This window comes from Eurosta solidaginis, chromosome 1 (assembly GCF_040869045.1).
Source record: "Eurosta solidaginis isolate ZX-2024a chromosome 1, ASM4086904v1, whole genome shotgun sequence".
In the NCBI taxonomy this organism is placed as follows: domain Eukaryota; kingdom Metazoa; phylum Arthropoda; class Insecta; order Diptera; family Tephritidae; genus Eurosta; species Eurosta solidaginis.
Window position 1 is genome coordinate 220043617 of NC_090319.1, and position 17540 is coordinate 220061156.

The window sequence follows — 17540 nt, forward strand, 5'->3', positions numbered from 1 at the left end:
AAGGGTAGTAGCCAAAGAGTGCAGCCAAGTATATGGGGTGAACTATACCGATACGTTTTCACCTGTGGTGCGGTATTCTACGATCCGTACAATTTTCGCGTTAGCTGCAGAGTACCAGCTATACCTACACCATGTTGACGTTTCATCTGCGTTTTTAAATGGTATCATAGATGACGAAATATATATGGTGCAGTCTGAAACATTTACAAACAGCGAGTATCCCAATAAAGTCTTAAAGTTAAAGAAAGCTTTATATGGTTTGAAACATGCAGGACGTCAATGGAATATGAGTTTGCATGACATTTTAATTAATATTGGTTTTAAACAATGTGTAACAGAGCCTTGCGTATATACGAAGCATCACGACGGGCACATCAATTTGTTAGCAGTGTATGTAGATGATTTGCTAATAGCCAGCACAAACAAGAAAGAGATGAGCTCTATTAAACACGAAATTTCGAAAAGACTGCAAGTGGTAGATAAGGGTCCTGTTCAATTATTTCTTAGTATGAAAGTCGAAAGAGAAGGTGAAAGGGGCGCAATAGCTATACGACAAAAAGGGCAAATCAAAGAATTGCTGCAACAACATGACATGTTAGACTGTCGTCCTATAGCAACACCACTCGATCCTAAGCAACAAAAATTATGCGCTGATTCTAGTTGCAAGCGCGTTGGCAAACAAGAGTACCAGTCGCTGATAGGCTCGTTGTTGTATCTGGCGTTGTGCACAAGGCCAGATATTATACATACAGTGTGCAAGCTTGCGCAGCATAATAATGAGCCACATAGTGAACACTTGGCAGCGGCAAAAAGGGTGTTAAGATATTTATGTTCTACGATTGATTTATCGCTCACGTACAGTAAGAAGGGAACGCCGATACAATGCTATGCTGATGCTGATTGGGGTGGAGAGTCACTCGAGCGCAAATCGTTCACTGGCTATGTATTTCTTTTATCCGGTGGTGCGGTGTCTTGGGAGTCGAAGAAGCAACAGTGGCCTTGAGCAGCACCGAAGCGGAATACATATCGTTGTCAACTGCCGCAAAAGAGGTTATGTTCATAAAACAATTTTTGGACGAAATAAATGTACATAGGCCTGACAAAATTGTTGTAAATGGTGATAATTTAAGCACATTACATCTCATCAAGAATGCTGTATACCATACAAGATGTAAGCATATAGAAATTAAATATCATCATATAAGAGATATGTATCAGAAAAATTTAATTGAATTACAATATTGTTCAAGCTCAGATAATATTGCAGATGTATTTACGAAAAATCTAAGCAAGTTAAATCATAACAAGTTTGTAAAATTGTTAGGTTTAATCTAGTACATGTAAAATATCTTCAAAGTTTTTTTGAGTTAAATTATTAATTTGTGACTGCAAATGAATACCAGATTTGAGGAGGAGTGTTGAAATTCTATTTCATGTGGCAACTCTGTTTTTCATTTGCAACTTGTAATCGCATTTTTGCTTTGCGAAGTCATTCTTTATATTCGCCATTTTAACTTACGAATAATTCTTTTTCTATCTCTGTGTATCTAACCGACGTTGAAGTAAGTCGAAATATACATTCTTTATTGTTCAGAAGAACGGCTGTTTTTATTTTAAATTAGAGGACCTCCAACAAAATCTCGGCATGAGAAATATTTCGCTCTTCCTAATTGATCCAGAATATCATCTATTCTAGGCAAAGGGAATTTATCAGCTGTTAATTTTTTATTTATTTGTCTGAAATCAACAACTAATCTCCACCTTTTTTTCTTGCTTGCCCGGAAGGGATTTTTTAGGTACCAATAAAATAGGGCTGTTGTACTCTGAGGTTGATGGTTCCACGATATCATCCTGAATTAGTTTATTTACTTGTTTATTTATTTCATTCTTATGTGCTTGAGGTAGTCTATAATTTTTAATATACACAGGAGTGTTATCTTTCATATGCAACTTTTTTTTGTAAAAATTGTTGGTCGTGATTGGTTCTGTTTCTAATGAAAATATATCAACGAATTCTGAGCATAATGTGTTGAGTGATTTACTAGCGAATGGCGGGAAACTTTTATTCAATCTTTCTAAGTTTTCTTTATTATTAGCTTTACAATTAGGTGTATTTTCAATTATTACATAATCCTCTAAACTTTCTGTTTTGAGGTCATAATCTTGAATGATTGTATGTTTATCTGTTGTATTTATTATTCTTATTAAAGCTTGATTTGAGTTTACTATCGTGTTGGCTACAAAAATGCCATCAGTCAATTCTTGATGAGGTACTAATAGTTCCTTATTGTAACTATTGATATGAACCTGTCTAATTACTTCGGATTTTGCGGGTATTGTAATACTATTGATTGTTGGTCTATTTATCATTTGTATTACTACATCTTCTGGGTAATCGTATGGTCGTAGTATTAGGCGGTCCCCATTTTTATTATAATCTAAAATGCAATTATATTGTTTAATGAAGTCGAGTCCCAAAATTCCATCACATGGGATTGGGAAATTGTCTTCTACTATGTGAAATTTGTGTCCTATTAAAAGACTATCATCTGTTAGATCTGCTTTTGCTGTTCCAAGTGTGCTTGTTATGCCTCGGCCAATACCTTTTAAATCTGTGATCTGTGAGTTATTTATTGTGACATTACTGTCAATTTAACCTTTCTTTATTATTGAGATATCCGCTCCTGTATCTATCAGGAACGTTGAAGTTGAGTTATTTAGTGTAGTATTGGAAGATATGTAGCTGTTCAAATGCAAGTTGAATGTATATACTTTATTACCGTTGAAGTTTACTATTGGAGTGGAGTTTGCTGGTTTTCTTGTTGGCTTATATAACGGAGATTGCTCGTGTTACTCTGATTAGATGATCTTGACTGACCTCCAAAATTGCGTCTTGGGAAATTATTATTTTGTATATTATTATTATATCTGTTAGCATTACCATAATATCTTCGGTTTTGGTTACCTCGATAATTATTATTTTGGTAACTTCTTCAGAAGTTACCTCGGTAATTACCTTGTGAGCGCGTCAGGCGTAACACTGTATTTGGGTTACCCGTGACTTCAGTACAGCTATTCGTGAATTTTGAAATAGCCTCGTTCATAGATGTGAACGTTCCTGCTTGCATTGTCAGTTTAACTATTTTCGTTAGCCGAGTTCTTACACATAGCCTTTACAGCTGATTGTGTGGCATATTTGGCTGCCACATCAGGTGCAAGGCCATCAGATATGTAAGCACCCTCCAACGATTTTGTTAATTTTTCGATTTCGGCAGTGTACTGGCTAGCTGTTTTACTGCGCTGTTGGACGTTTAGGAGTTTCGCCGTCAAAACTTTATTGCTAGTATTGAATTTTCAGTGCTCAAAAGGTTTCTAGCTGTTCCCTTGAGCTTAGTTTTTATCATGGAGACTGCTATGGTCTCTTGAGTATCCTTAATTTGTGTAAGTTCTCAGGCTTACCATCAAACTCAGGCAGAATTGAAGAAGCCGTTTTTTAGAATTCTACTGTGCTTTGTGCCATTTTGTCTTTTCTTGTTTGGTAGTTTTGTGTCTCTATTAAAATTTCTTTTTGATCCTGTTTTTGTTCTTCTTTTTGTTCTACTTCTGGTTCCTCTTCTAAATCCGGGGCTGACTCCAGCAGGAATGTGCTGAAGTCTATTTCTATTTCCTTTTTGAAACTCGTTGGTACTATGAATTCTATATCATATCTTGCCAGTGACGACACCAACTTGTCTCTAAAGCTGGTAAAAATTTGATATGCTTCGTTGTTGTTGTTGTAGCGATAATGTTGCTCCACAAAGGCTTTGGGGAGTGTTATCGATGTGATGGTCCTTTGCCGGATACAGATCCGATACGCTCCGGTACCACAGCACCATTAAGGTGCTAGCCCGACCATCTCGGGAACGATCTATGTGGCCAAATTAAACCTTCAGGCCATTCCCTCCCTCCCCACCCCCAAGTTCCATGAGGAGCTTGGGATCGCCAGAGCCCCGTCTGTTAGTGACACAGGATTCGCCGCGGATAGGTGAGGTTGACAATTGGGTTTGGAGAAGCTATATATTGCGCTGGCGACCTGAAGGGTTGCGCTACACAGCCCCTTGAATCTGGTATTTTAGTCGCCTTTTAAGACAGGCATACCTACCGCGCATATATTCTGACCCCCTAACCCGCTGGGGGATTGATATGCGTGGTCTTTTCGATTGCCGTTTAGTTTACCATTTAACTGTTGTATTGTTTTTCCTCTTTTGTTAAATGCTTCAACTATTATTTTGAAATGCTTTACTACTGTTTCTGCCTTTACTTTTGTCTTTTTATTAATACATTTGTAAGATTTTTCTCCTATCGTTTTTTCTTCTATGAGTAGTTTAACGATATCTTCCCATTTGCCCATTGGGGATGGTAGATAAAAAAGTTTGTTAAACCTTATCTAAACCGTCGGCGCGGCTGGCATATCGCTTTTTTAGGAATTTGTTATGGGTTGAGTAGAGCTTCAGAAACAAATTAATGCAACTAACTTCACAGATGATTAGAAGCATGACCTTAATAGTATCTAGTGCCTCAGTATGGTCTACTACTTGGACTGAGTTTACAACATTTGCCGTTGGTTTTTCTATTTTCGATTCTTGGCCTCCCATCGTAAAAAATATGAAAAAAGAAAATTTTTTTTCTTTGTTTTTCCTTTATTAATTTTTTGTCATTATATTAATCTGTTCTTCCAAAAATTTGACTTCGTACCAATATAATTCTTCAGGTGTTGTTGCTTGTGGGTTTCTTACATTCCATATTGTTGGTTTCCTAGGCATATCAATAAGTTTCCACCCTTTTTTTTCAACCATACTAGAGTTTTTTCTTCATCTACAATTTTAATTTCATTTTTAAGGTCCTCAAGTGGGCCTTTTACATACGTTTTAATATTCCTAGTTCTTTCCATAATTTAAGATCAATAGTTTTATTTTATTTTTATTTTGACACCCTAATGCTTATATATATTTTTTTGTTGTTTTTTATTTTTATAATTATTATTTCTTAATCCCTTAATTTCTTGTTTTAGTTGAATTTTTTCTTCCTGATTAGTACTTAAATTTATTTTTTCATAGATCTTGGCTATTGTTTTTCTAATATTAAATTGCTTTCTTCCTCTTTTCCTTTTTAACTTTATTGGCTTTGGAATTTTTGGTTCTTGAATTTTTTGGACCCTATTCCTTTTTCTATATTCTTCGACTGTCAGCGGCTTAGGGCCTGGACTAATCTCTTCGGCTACTTTACTTTTCTCTGTTAATTCCAAAGTCAATGCAGTTAAACTATCGAAGATTTGGTCACACTGCTCTTGGTTTTCCCCTCCTCTGGGAACATAATTTAGAGGGGTAAAAGAAATTATATTTATTTTATAGCAGAAATATAAAATTTTTGCTTGTCAATAGGCAGCCGCTAGGTTGCCCGAATATTTTCTTACTTAAAAATAATGTCTAAATATTTAAACCGACTTCAGAATTAAGTTAATTATACTTATTATAATTATACGTATTATGCTGCCAGTCCTGTTGTTTATTCCACCCTTTTTATGCTCTGACCGACTTCAATAATTTCTTCCCAATTGTTTACCACCTTATCACCGTTGGACATTTCTGGCTGGCTGTAGATTTGTGTTTGTAAAAATTTTGTTTATTTGAAGTGTGTTGGAATTCGAAAGGTACAAAAGTGGGCGACATGGCATCTAATGGCAGCGTATTTGTTTTTCAACTGCCGAAATTTTCATGTAATCTTCATTGTTGGAGCCAAAATTTAATTCATCAAAACATCATTTTAAAAGCGAAATTTGTGTTTGTTCCGAATGTGGTTCCTTTGTTTCTTCTTCCAATTTATTGACAAAAAATGTAACCGCGATAATAATTAGAGTTGGAAAGCACGTCCGATAGCTTCCCTTTTTCGCTCCTTTTATAAGGCTTAGGCTGTAATCAGCCAGTATTATCCTTACCAATGAATTAGGCTGAATAATCAGCCTGTATAATCAAGGCAGGGTCGCCATATAAAAGGTGGAAAATTAATTGTCTGTTTTGTGAGGTATAAGTGCGAATGAGTGAATGAATCTTTATTCAAATATTGTTAGCTTATTTATACTAACTTATTGTAAACATATTCTTACATACATATTTACTTTAATTATACATACTTACATACCTACCTATTTGTGTTGAGTTGTGACGTCTGTGGGAAACGCAATTTCATCAAATTTGCCTGAATGCAAATTTGGTTTAGTCGTGCGTTGTACACACACCTGTATTAAATCGTGTGAATTGCTCTGTCAGCAACAATTAGCAAATGCCCCTTTTGTGTTGATTAAAATTTGGACTCTTTTTGTTACAGGGTAGCATATTAACTGGTTTACTCATTTGGCATTGAAATTGTTGACTGTTTACACTACACTGCCACCAGAAATATTAGAAATAAGAATACAACAGGGAAATGGTTAGGATATTGCCACTTGAAAGCGCATCCGAAACGCCAGGTAGCATACCAGAACTGGAAAGACTGGAAAATAACTTCACGGGGGCATGACGTAAGGCACTTGATAAAGTATGTCCCAAGAAAATTCAAAGGGGTAAAAAGAAGCCACCTGGCTGGTGTCGTGATGCCGTTGGGGCGTCGAGGAAGTTCCACGTTCCTATTTACGCCTCTTTCGCTTTTTATATTTTTTTTTTCACCTTCGAAAGCTTGTATTTTAATGTAGCACTATTAGCGTATTGTGGCACTTTGTGTGACCTTTTGTTATGTGGCACTTTTCAAAAGTTTGTTTTGTTGTGGCTCTTTTTGTGGCACTTTTCAAAGGTTTGTTTTTGTATGGCACTTTCCAAAGTCTCTTTTTCTCTTTTTTGTGTAGCACTTTTTATTTTAATTTTGAGTGGCACTTACTTATTGAAAGGGACGGTTTCGCGGGCACCAGTTATCGGCTGAAAGATTTAATAGTCGAAAAAAATTGTTTTTATTGGTCAAAAGACCTTTATTGTGAATCTAGATGTTAATGACTAACTTTACAATTTTTAAATCTTCCCTATTTATAACTTAAATTTACTTATGCTAGCATTATTTCTGTTTACCACTTTGGTAACTTGTGCCGGATGTTTGTTTGGCCTATTTAGCTATTGCTGACTTATGTTTGTATCTAGTCGGCGCATGGCGCATGTTTTTGCGTTATTTGCAATATCGATAGTCAGCATTATTCCGCTGACTTTAGTTCATATTATTCTTGAACATTTATTGCACTATTTGCAATATCATAGTCAGCATTATTCCGCTGACTTTAGTTAACATTATTGTTGCTAACTTATACGTAACCTAAAAAAATAATAGTTTAAGAGCTTTAAACTATTAGTAACAATGTTTTAATAGTTACTAAGAGTCGTAATTTAAATTATATTTGTTACTTTAACGAGTAATTTATTACCATAAATAAAGTATACTTTTACTGTCTACAACGCTTTCGATTATAAGTACAACCGTGCACTCTAATGGTAAGTTTGTTTTTTCTACTGAACTAAAAAAATATTAGATAGAAATACTGTTTTTGGCCAAACAACCCTTGCCGGGTCAGCTAGTCTATGCATAAACTTGCATGCGCTTGCGCTGCCATCTGGCGAATGCTAGCAACTGCCGGTAATGCAGCGTTAGTTCTAATCAAATATTCCCAATAGTGCCATACATCATCGTTTATTTTTAACAAATTATTTTAATAAAATATAGCTAAAGAAAAGCACTACGACTAATAATGCCCAAAGCTCGCTAATAGCACGAATCCCCATCTTTTCTACCAAAACTTTATTTATAGATTTGGATTCCAAATAAGAGCGAAAAAGGGACCTGTACATAAAAACAGCAATTAGAAATAATATATAAGATTTATTTATGTTTGTTTATCTTTGTTTTATTTGCACCCAACACAATAGATCTGCGTAGCTTAAAATATACATAAATATTATTCAAACAGACCGGAAGAAAATTATATATAAGATTTATTGTTTGAAACTCAGTTTAATTTAGTTCAAAAATCAGATGGAGCGTTTAGCTGTTCTAATGCAAATTATTTGTTTAAGAGTTGTTAATAGAGTTTAGAAAATATTAGTGCTTTGGATGTAGGTTAATGTTGTCATAGTGGGATAGGTGCTAAAGTTCCACACCAAAGACCATAATTCGGTTCTCAAGGCAGGTATCATTAAAAAATGTTAGCAGAGGCTAGCACACCCTCTAAATGTATTTCTTTATTCTTTTATTGAAAGCATAATTTTCTTATAGGTTTGATGTTTTCGCTCCAACGTATTTTATTTGGTTCGGCCACAATGTTTTATTCTCCTATAATTTTTTAATGTTTTTAATTTTAGGGATGATAAGATCAGCCAATCAGTCAAACGGTACACGAAAAACGATAATTCGATTCAAAAACATCAGGAAAATACTGTTAAAACTGTAAGTAATTATTTCTCATATTTTATCTTATTTTAATTGTAACCGAGAGGATTTTCACGTTTACTTGTTTATTTAATCTACGGGTTAATAAAATCTCACAGAATAGTTGCACAATAATAGCTGTGTTTTTTTACATGAAAATACATCTACATTTGCGGGTAGAAAAAAGGCCTCTCATCACTTAGATAATGTTTAGATAGCCATCTAGCGGAAATTATTGAAGAATCGCTGCATTGGTAAATACCCCGCTACAAAACGAGTTGTACCGAATAGTGGATACACGCACCTCTGTTGGTCATAGTGTATAACCCATAACTGAATCGATTGCGATGAATAATGGACGCACACTCTTTTCAGTCATAGAAGTGGAGAATAGTGTAGAGATAAAATACAGAGACCCATTTCAGTTGAAACTGAGTATACATACTGAAATTTAGCAGCACTAATTTTCTACGCAACAATTTCATAAGTGTGGATAAAGTTACACACATAGCAGTCAATATTAAGCAGAGTTCAACTTTTAAATAGCAATTATGGTTGCGCTGCATGGAAGGTTTGGAAGGACGCGTTTCCAAGTCATCCACCAGAGCAGCTGTTTTTAATTATTTAAGGCAATAAGTATATATCTTTTAATTAAGAACAGCGAGTTTGAGGTGTCAAAATGATTTCGATGGTGATTATAATCCTTCAAAGATTCGTGTATTTCAAAATTTAATGAGGATGCCCAACGTCCGCATATTCTCCCCAAGCAAAAATAGCCTACCTTCCAACCCATAAATAATAAATAATACACCAATAATAAAATAACATAAATAAATAGTACAAAAATAATACTCTAAGCATCATTCTACAACGGTAACGTGGGCAATGGTATAAGTTTTAAGCGGCTGTAGTGGGGAAGAAGATTCCCAAGATAAGTCCCTCAACCCGAAAACCAAATGTCGTTTTTGAGCTGATTCCAATAAATTGCAATGAATCTTATAACGAGAGTTGTTGCATACAATTGAAGCATATTCTAGGACTAACTAATGAGATGAGAAGCGTTTTGGTAATGTAAGTAAGGATCATTAAATTCATTTGACCATCGTTTAACGAATGCCAAAAACCGTTTTGCTCGGCTTACACAGCTTGCATAATAAGACTTAAAATCTATTTTAGGATCCATTGTAACACCTTAAGCTTGTATTCTGCTCAATTTGTCAATCGCCAATGGTGTAGCTATATAATGGCGAACCCCTTCTTGCGAAGCACATGGTCTTACATTTTTATACCCAGCTGTACTTGTACACAAGGTATTATAACTTTGATTGGATAACGGTTGTTTGTACCAAGTATAAAGGAATCGATATATATATATAGGCTTCCATATATCAAAATCATCAGTATATAAAAACAAATTTGATTAAGTCCCTCCCTCCGTGTGTCCGTCCTTTAACTGTATAACTTGAGCAAGTTTTGAGATATCCTCACCAAAGTCGTTATACGGACTCATCTGGACCCAGAATAAGTTGGTATTGAAAATGAGCGAAATCGGACGAAACCACGCCCACTTTTTCGATATGGAAAAGTTAAAAAAATGGAAAAAATTAGATAATTCAAAAACAAATGCCGCTAAGCTAATGATATTTGGTGGATCGGTTTTATGACGCAAAACATAAGTTCAAAAAACGAAATTTGGCATAAACATTGTTTTCATAGCTAGAACTGTTTGCTCTGAAAATGAGCGAAATCGCCTGAAAGCAAGTCTCTCCTTTTTATAGTAGTGTAACGAAGCTTTTTTCCCTGCCCCGGTGCTTCTTCAATAAGTGCTTGGGGTATACTCGCCGTGTCCAAGGTTCACTTACAATAAATTTGTAATTCTCGACACCTTGCAAATCGTTTTCATATAAAATTCACTTTATTTCTTTAACTCTATATATTTTATAACTATAATGAAAATAATGTAATAAAAGAAAGATATATTTGTATTCTTCACTTCGCTTTGTGCTTGCTCTATGGTTAGTGGTGGGTTAACGGTCCTCGTGTCCCGTTAGGATCGTCCCGTTAGGACGCCTTGGTGGTCGTTGCTTGGGTGCGTGTAAATGTATTTCTGTGACACCCTGCGTCGGCGTGTCTCTCGTACGGCTAGCGACTGCGCTGTCTCTGCTGCGGCTTATGTCGGTGCGTCTGCGTGCGTGTGTGTAACTCTAGTATGGTTGAAGTCGTGTAATTGCGTAACTCTGCTGCGGTCAACGTAGTATGTTTGCGTAGCGCTGTTGCGGCCAGCGTCGTAGGTTAGCGTGACTCTGCTGTGGCCCACGTGGTATTTTGCGTAGTGCCGTTGCGACCAGCGTAGTGTGTTTGCGTAGCGTTGTTGCGGCCCGCGTCGTATGTTACCGTAGAGCGGTTGCGTAGCGCTGTTGCGGCCAGCGTCGTAGACTATCGTGACTCTACTGTGGCCAACGTAGTATGTTTGCGTAGCGCTGTCGTGGCCCGCGTAGTGTGTTTACGTAGCGCTGTTGTGGCCCGCGTCGTAGGTTGGCGTAGTGCTGGGGCCAACGCAGTGTGTTAGCGTAGCGCTGTTGCGGCCAGCGTTGTATGTTGGCATGACTCTGATATGGCCAACGTCGTATGCTTGCGTATGGCTGCTGTGGCGCGGTCACCGTCGGCGCAGGCGGGCGGACGTCACCTGTCTGTGGCGGGGCCGTTGCTTACGAAATCTCGAGCGGCGTTTCGTGGTATAACCGGCACATTCACCACTTGAAGCCACGACTCACTCCTATGAAACGATCTCTCCGGATGGTACAACCGATACCCCGCCCCCCCCCCCCCCCCCACTTCGGAGAGTCGGCCCTCCGTATCCAGTAATCGTATGCGCGCCTTGCTTTTCACTATGGTGACCTGGTACTTCTCTGTAACGAATCGTATTCGGGAGTGGGCTTTGCCTTCGGCAATGCGTCGGAGTGCGTCCCGTACTTCCCTTGCTATCTCCGGGAATAGGTCCAGCATTGGTCCATCTGCGTGTTGGGCCTCGATCGTTATTACTTGATGGCCTTCTGTTGTTGGTTGTGGCTTCGTTTTGGTATCTGAGTGAGTGTCGTCTTCGGTGCTTGGTTGTGGAACTGTGTGAGGGTGGTATGTGGTGCTAGTGGTTTGTGTTATCTCCTTGGGTTTTCGACCGTCCCGCAGGAACCGTGTCAGCATTTCTGGGCGCTTCTTGCTCGCCATTTCCTCCGTGAATGGCTGTCTACACAGTCCGGGTATCCCATCTCCACTCCCCGTGTATCGTAAAATCCTCTCCATGTTCTCGGCTACGTAGACGCCACAGTCTTTGTTGTTGTATTGTTGTGGCACCTCGAGTACTAGCTCCTGAGATGTAAAACCATCGTGCCCGTACCGCTGTATGTATTCCCACCGGAGGAAATCTGCCCAAGCCTGTGTTGCGTGCGGAACTTTGGCACTGTGCATTGAGTCCGCTACCCATACATATCGCTCCTGCCAGCATTCCGTGTCGGCGACGTGGTGGGTGACTGCTGCGTTTGCCAGGCCGAGTACATACCAGTGTTTAGCTGTGTTGTGGGGTGCTAGGATCACACTCGTGCCAACCAGGTCGACGTTCCGGGCCCATCGGCGTATGCGTTGGTAGTCTTCCTCCGTATTCCTCTTCAGGGTGAGCTGCCAGATCACGAACGGGCTGAGAGTCGTATTTTGTTGTCCGTGTTGCTCTTCCAGTCCCTTTGCCCAAGCGTCAATGATGGTGTCGGTCAACCATTTCGATCCTTTGAGGGTGTCGAGGTCAGTCGTATAGAGGGGTATGCCGCCTGGTCCTGCCGGGAATATTATCTTAGGCATTTCTCTCGCCGGTGGGGCTGTATCCTCATCCGAGGAGAGCTCGATGGCTGCCGGCAACTGCCCTGCCTCCACGTCTATCCTACCAAGTGTGACTGTTAGCGGTGATGTTCCGGTCCCATTGTGGGCCTTGGCCGCGGCTGATTCGGTGTTCGTGGTGTTGGCGTCGGTGTCCGTAATTTGTGGTGGTTTAATGATACGTGCGACGTCAGCGTACGTGTTTGCGCGTATAGTTGCACGCATGTTGTTGACGTCGCCGCCTGTAGTGTTTAATGGTGTAATGATGCGTGGGACGTCAGCGTACGTGTTTGCGCGTATAGTTGCACGCATGTTGTTGACGTCGCCGCCTGTAGTGTTTAATGGTGTAATGATGCGTGCGACGTCAGCGTACGTGTTGGCGCGTTTAGTTGCACGCATGTTGCTGACGTCGGCGTCAGTAGCTCCTTCCAGCAGTACGGCCCTAGGGCGTTTTTCTTCCTCCTCCTCGTAGCGCTGGTGCATACGCTTGACGCTGTTGGTCAGTTTAGCGTTATATCTCTGCATTGTAGAATGTTGGTTTATGAAAAAAATTCGTAGCAAAAACGTTGTCACCTCGGTGGTTTGCGATAGAATGACCGGTGCTTGCTTATCCTTGATATTAATTAATAATTTAAAAATTGTTCTCCCTGGATTTATTTTAATTTCCCGCGATGATCTCTGCTCCATGATATGCCTTTAACTCTGCGATGTTGAACGTTTTCTCCTTTCCTCCGTTGGGTTTTCGTATTTTAAGTATCACTGGGGAGACATATCGTAGGATTTGGTAAGATCCGTCATATTTGGGGGCCAACTTTGCCGCGAAATTTTCCCGGCCTTGAAGAGATGATGTTCCTTTGCGAGCACTAGTTCGCCGACTACGGGGGTCCATTTTCTCCGTCGTAGATTGTAATGCCGTGCTTGGTCTGCCGCCGCTCGTTCCATGTTCTGTCTCACTATTCTGAATGCCTCTTGCATTCTGCCGGATTTTTCTTCTGCCGTGGTGGGGGCTGTGCCCGTCCCCAGGTTGACTTCGTCAAACAATGCCCCTGGTAGTCGCGGTTCCCGTCCTTGTACGAGGAAAGCTGGACTGTATCCGGTGGACGCGGTCACACTGGTGTTGATGGCCAGCTCGTTCTCTGAGAGAAATTCGTCCCATCTGTTGTGCTGTGATCTGGTGAGTTGCGCTATAATCCTCTTGACTATCCTGTTCGCCCGTTCCGTTGGGTTTTCTTGCGGTGTGTAGGGCGCCGTGAATTGTTGTCGTATCCCCATTTCCCTAAGGTAACGCTGCCACATTGTGCTGGTGAACTGAACGCCGTTGTCCGATATCAGTATCTTGGGAGCACCAAACCTTGCGAGGATGCGTTCTCTGAACACGCGGCGAAGTCCCTCTGCTGTAGCGTGCCTCATGGGGACCAATTCCACCCATTTGCTGAAGCGGTCAAAAAATACTAATAGCATCGAGTTCCCGTGTGTGGATCGTGGGAGTGGTCCGACGAAATCGAAATCGCATACCGTGGAGAATGGTTCTTGGGTCACCTGTGAGAGCATCCTTCCAGCTGGCTTTTGCTGTGCTTCCTTGTATTTCTGGCAAGACTCGAACTGTCGTACATATCGACTGATGTCCCGAAACATGCCGGGCCAGTAAAACCGGTTGGCAATCCGCGCTACCGTCCGGCGTATGCCCATGTGTCCAGCGCTTGGGATGTCGTGGTTTTCTTCTAATACTCGTTGTCGCAGTGGTGTAGGTACACAAAATTTCCAAGGGACCGCTTCTTCATCGTGTGACCGGCAGGAAATATGGCGGTACAGTTGTCCATCTTGTATTATGTAGTCGGCGTATTTTTCCGGGTTGGTGCGTACTTCGCCGACGCGCTTGTGCCACCACTTGCAGTGTTGGTCTGTTGTCGTTGCCAGTCGTAGGGTATCCAGTGGTTGTCGTGATAGTGCGTCCGCTACCAGGTTCAGCTTCCCTTTCCTGTGCTCGATGTCAAAAGTGTGTTGCTGAAGTTCCAAGGCCCATCGTGCTATACGGTCTGAGGGGCTTTCGATGGAGTTTAGCCACTTTAGAGACATATGGTGCGTGATTACCTTGAATCGGTATCCTTCCAAATAGGGCCTCATCTTGCGTATTCCCCAGACTATCGCGAGGCATTCCTTCTCGGTGGGCGACTAGTTGGTTTCCGCCTTGTTGAGTTTCCTGCTGGCGTAGGCGATCACGCGGTCTCCACCCTGCAAGTCCTGTGTCAATACGGCGCCCAGCCCGAAATTGCTTGCGTCCGTTTGTAAGGTGAAGGTCTTGGTGAAGTCCAGGCAGGCAAGTATCGGTGCTTCCGTGAGCTTTTGCTTTAAGGCCTCGAAGGCCTCCTGTTGTTCGGCCCCCCACTTCCAGTGTTTCCCTTTTTCAGCAAGGTCGTGAGTGGCTGGCTGTTCGTAGCGAAGTCGAGGCGTTGACGCACCTCTTTCGCGTTCCTTGGTGGTTTCAGGTCTTTGATGGCTGCAACTTTCTCGGGGTCGGTGTGAATTCCCCTGTCGCTTACTACGTGTCCTAGGTATCGGATTTCCTTCTTGAAAAATTCGCATTTCTCCGGATTTATTCTGAGGTTGGCGCGCTGCAGTCGTAGCATTACTTTTTTCAAGTTGCGAATGTGCTCCTCCAAGGTGGATCCTATGACGATTATGTCATCGAGGTATGCGAAAGCGTAGGGTTCCATCTCCGGTCCAATAACGTGATCTAGTGCTCTTTGAAATGTTGCAGGTGCGGAGTGTAGGCCGAACGGCATAACGCGCCACTGGAATAACCCACGTCCCGGTACCGTGAAAGCTGTGTAGGGACCGCGCTGGGACTCCAGTGGTATTTGCCAGTAGCCATTTTCCAAGTCCAAGCTGCTGATGTACTTCGCTCGTCGTAGCTTGTCCAGTATATGTTGTATTCTGGGTAGGGGGTATGCATCGGGTTCGGATCGGGCGTTGAGCTGCCGATAGTCCACGCACAACCTCCACTTCCCGTTTTTCTTCTTGGCTAGCACGATCGGTGCGCTGTGTGTGCGTCGGGACGGCATCCTTTCTGGAGTAACTCGTCGACTTCGTTGTTGATGATGGTCTGCATAGCTGGGTTGCGTGGGAAGTAACGTTGCTTGATAGGGCGGTCGTCCGTCAGGATAATCTTGTGCTCGACTATTGTCTTCACGCCACTCATGCTCTCAAATTTCCGGAGCTCTTTTGCCAGAAAACTGCGCACTCGCTCTGCGTCGTCCTCATCGTAGGCCCCGTTGGTCCTGTTGATCCTATCATCAATGTTGTTGTACTTCTGGTTACTACTGCTCGGTGGTGTTACCCTCTGAATGGTTCCTGACGTGGTGTCCAGGGGTGTCGTACCTGGCATTCCTCGTACTCGTTCTCGTTGGTGTTATACTCTGAATAGTTCCAGGGGTGTCGGACCTGGCGTTACTCGTTCTCGCTGGTGTTATATTCTGAATAGTTCCAGGGGTGTCGTACCTGGCGTTACTCGTTCTCGCTGGTGTTATACGCTGAATAGTCCCAGGGGTGTCGTACCTGGCGTTCCTCGTATTCGTTCTCGTTGGTGTTATACTCTGAATAGTTCCAGGGGTGTCGCACCTGGCGTTACTCGTTCTCGCTGGTGTTATACTCTGAATAGTCTCTGACGTGGAGGCGGTTTGTGCGGAGCAAGGGGTCTGGTTAGCACGAGGTGGCCTTCTCCACATGATATGGTGGCTCCCATGCTTCCTAGCGTATCCAGGCCCAGTATTATGTCGATCGCCCCGGGCGTGACGTGTAAAACTGTGTGGAGTGACGCTTCTCCGAGGCGTACCTCAGTCCTTATGGCGTCGAAGATTGTGGTGCTAGTCCAATTTGCCATCGTTATTTTGATGGCCACTCTCACCATTTCTCCGTTTCCAGAGTTTACTACTCGTTCTGCAAGGCTGCTCGAAACGAAGCTTCTCGATGCCCCTGTGTCGATGACCGCCTCGGCTGTTTCCGCGCCGAGCCTGGGTACGGCGTAAAGGCGCCCATGCTCTTGGTACATTACCACTGTCGATTCGGCGCTGGGTTCTTTTCCGTGGGTTTCGGCATCTATTGGCGTAGTGTCCTTGTTCGCCGCACCTCCTGCATACGTTGTTGGGGTCGAACCCTGATTGCCGGGAGGCGTGTGGTGCGGTATGTTCGGTGGTGCAGGTTTAGGTGGTGATACCAGGGTCGTGTCACTTGCGATGTATCGCGTAACTTCGCGGTGGTGCCCGCCTGATGGTCTTCGATAGTCCTCACGTATGCTCTCGTATTCCTCGGCAAGGGTTAAGAGTTCCGCGAGATTGGTGAAGTTCCTCCGACGGATGTAAAGTTGGTAATCGGAGGGCTGTTACGGAAAATTCGTTCCGACCGCTGTTCGCTGGTGTATCCTGCGTGTCTCATCAAGCTCTGTATCGCTAGCACGTAGTCCTTATACTTCTCCTTGTTATGCTGCCTCCGTTGGCGTATGTCGTCCTCGAGACGCTCGAAATATCTGACTGGTAGGAAGAACCGTAAAAAATCCTTTTTGAAGCTTGTCCACCTTTCCCAGTGTGCATTGTTATTGCGATACCACTGCAGCGCGGGGCCTGTAGTAGCTCGGGCATGGTTTTTGGTAGGAGATCCACGTTTAGCGCGTACACTTCGGGTAACTCCTCTAGCCGTTCGATGAACGCTAACGGGTCCCGCCCACCATCGTACTTAACTGACCATTTCCGCACTTGGTCGATGATGGGTGCGAACACAACGGTCGGTGCTTGAGTTACCTGAGATGTGTAATTTATGGCTGGTGCCGTTATTCCTGATGGTACGTATGGTTGCGCGGGTTGCGTATTTCGCGGAGGTGTCTGGGATGTACCGTTGGATGGTACCGCTTTTCCTGACGACAGGTACTGTTGTGGGGGTGCTGTACTCCTGGGAGGGAACGCGAACTGGTCTTGCTCTGCTGGTCTATCGGCGATGTTCATGGTGCCCCCTCCGTTCGATGGCATCGGTGTCTTAACCTCATTTAAATCACTCGTGTCTGTAGTTTCCTTATAAGTGGCTTCTAGGGATAGAAATTTTTCGCGTATTTCCGAGTCCACGTTTGCTCTCGAAGCCAGTGCTGTTATGCGCTTTCGGATTTCTCGTGTGGTACCAGTCGGCTTAATACCCAATTCCTGTGTGGTGGATATCAGCTGCTCCTTTCAAATGTTGTCTAACCACGTGGT

At 42.3% G+C, this 17540-nt stretch overlaps 1 protein-coding gene across 6 annotated transcripts in view; it reads left to right on the forward strand.

Moving 5' to 3' along the window:
• Positions 1–17540, forward strand: part of LOC137237025 (eukaryotic translation initiation factor 4B-like) — a 401195-nt gene that overhangs the window by 192938 nt on the left and 190717 nt on the right. For 5 of the 6 annotated variants that reach the window (XR_010948759.1, XR_010948758.1, XM_067760164.1 and 2 more), the window contains one exon: positions 8373–8457. The exons of the other annotated variant lie outside the window; for it this stretch is intronic. Coding sequence is in view for 3 of the 5 variants with exons in the window: in XM_067760164.1 (XP_067616265.1) it covers positions 8373–8457 (85 nt within the window). In the remaining 2 variants the exon portion in view is untranslated. The remainder of the gene's footprint in view (positions 1–8372; positions 8458–17540) is intronic. 6 annotated transcript variants of the gene reach the window in all.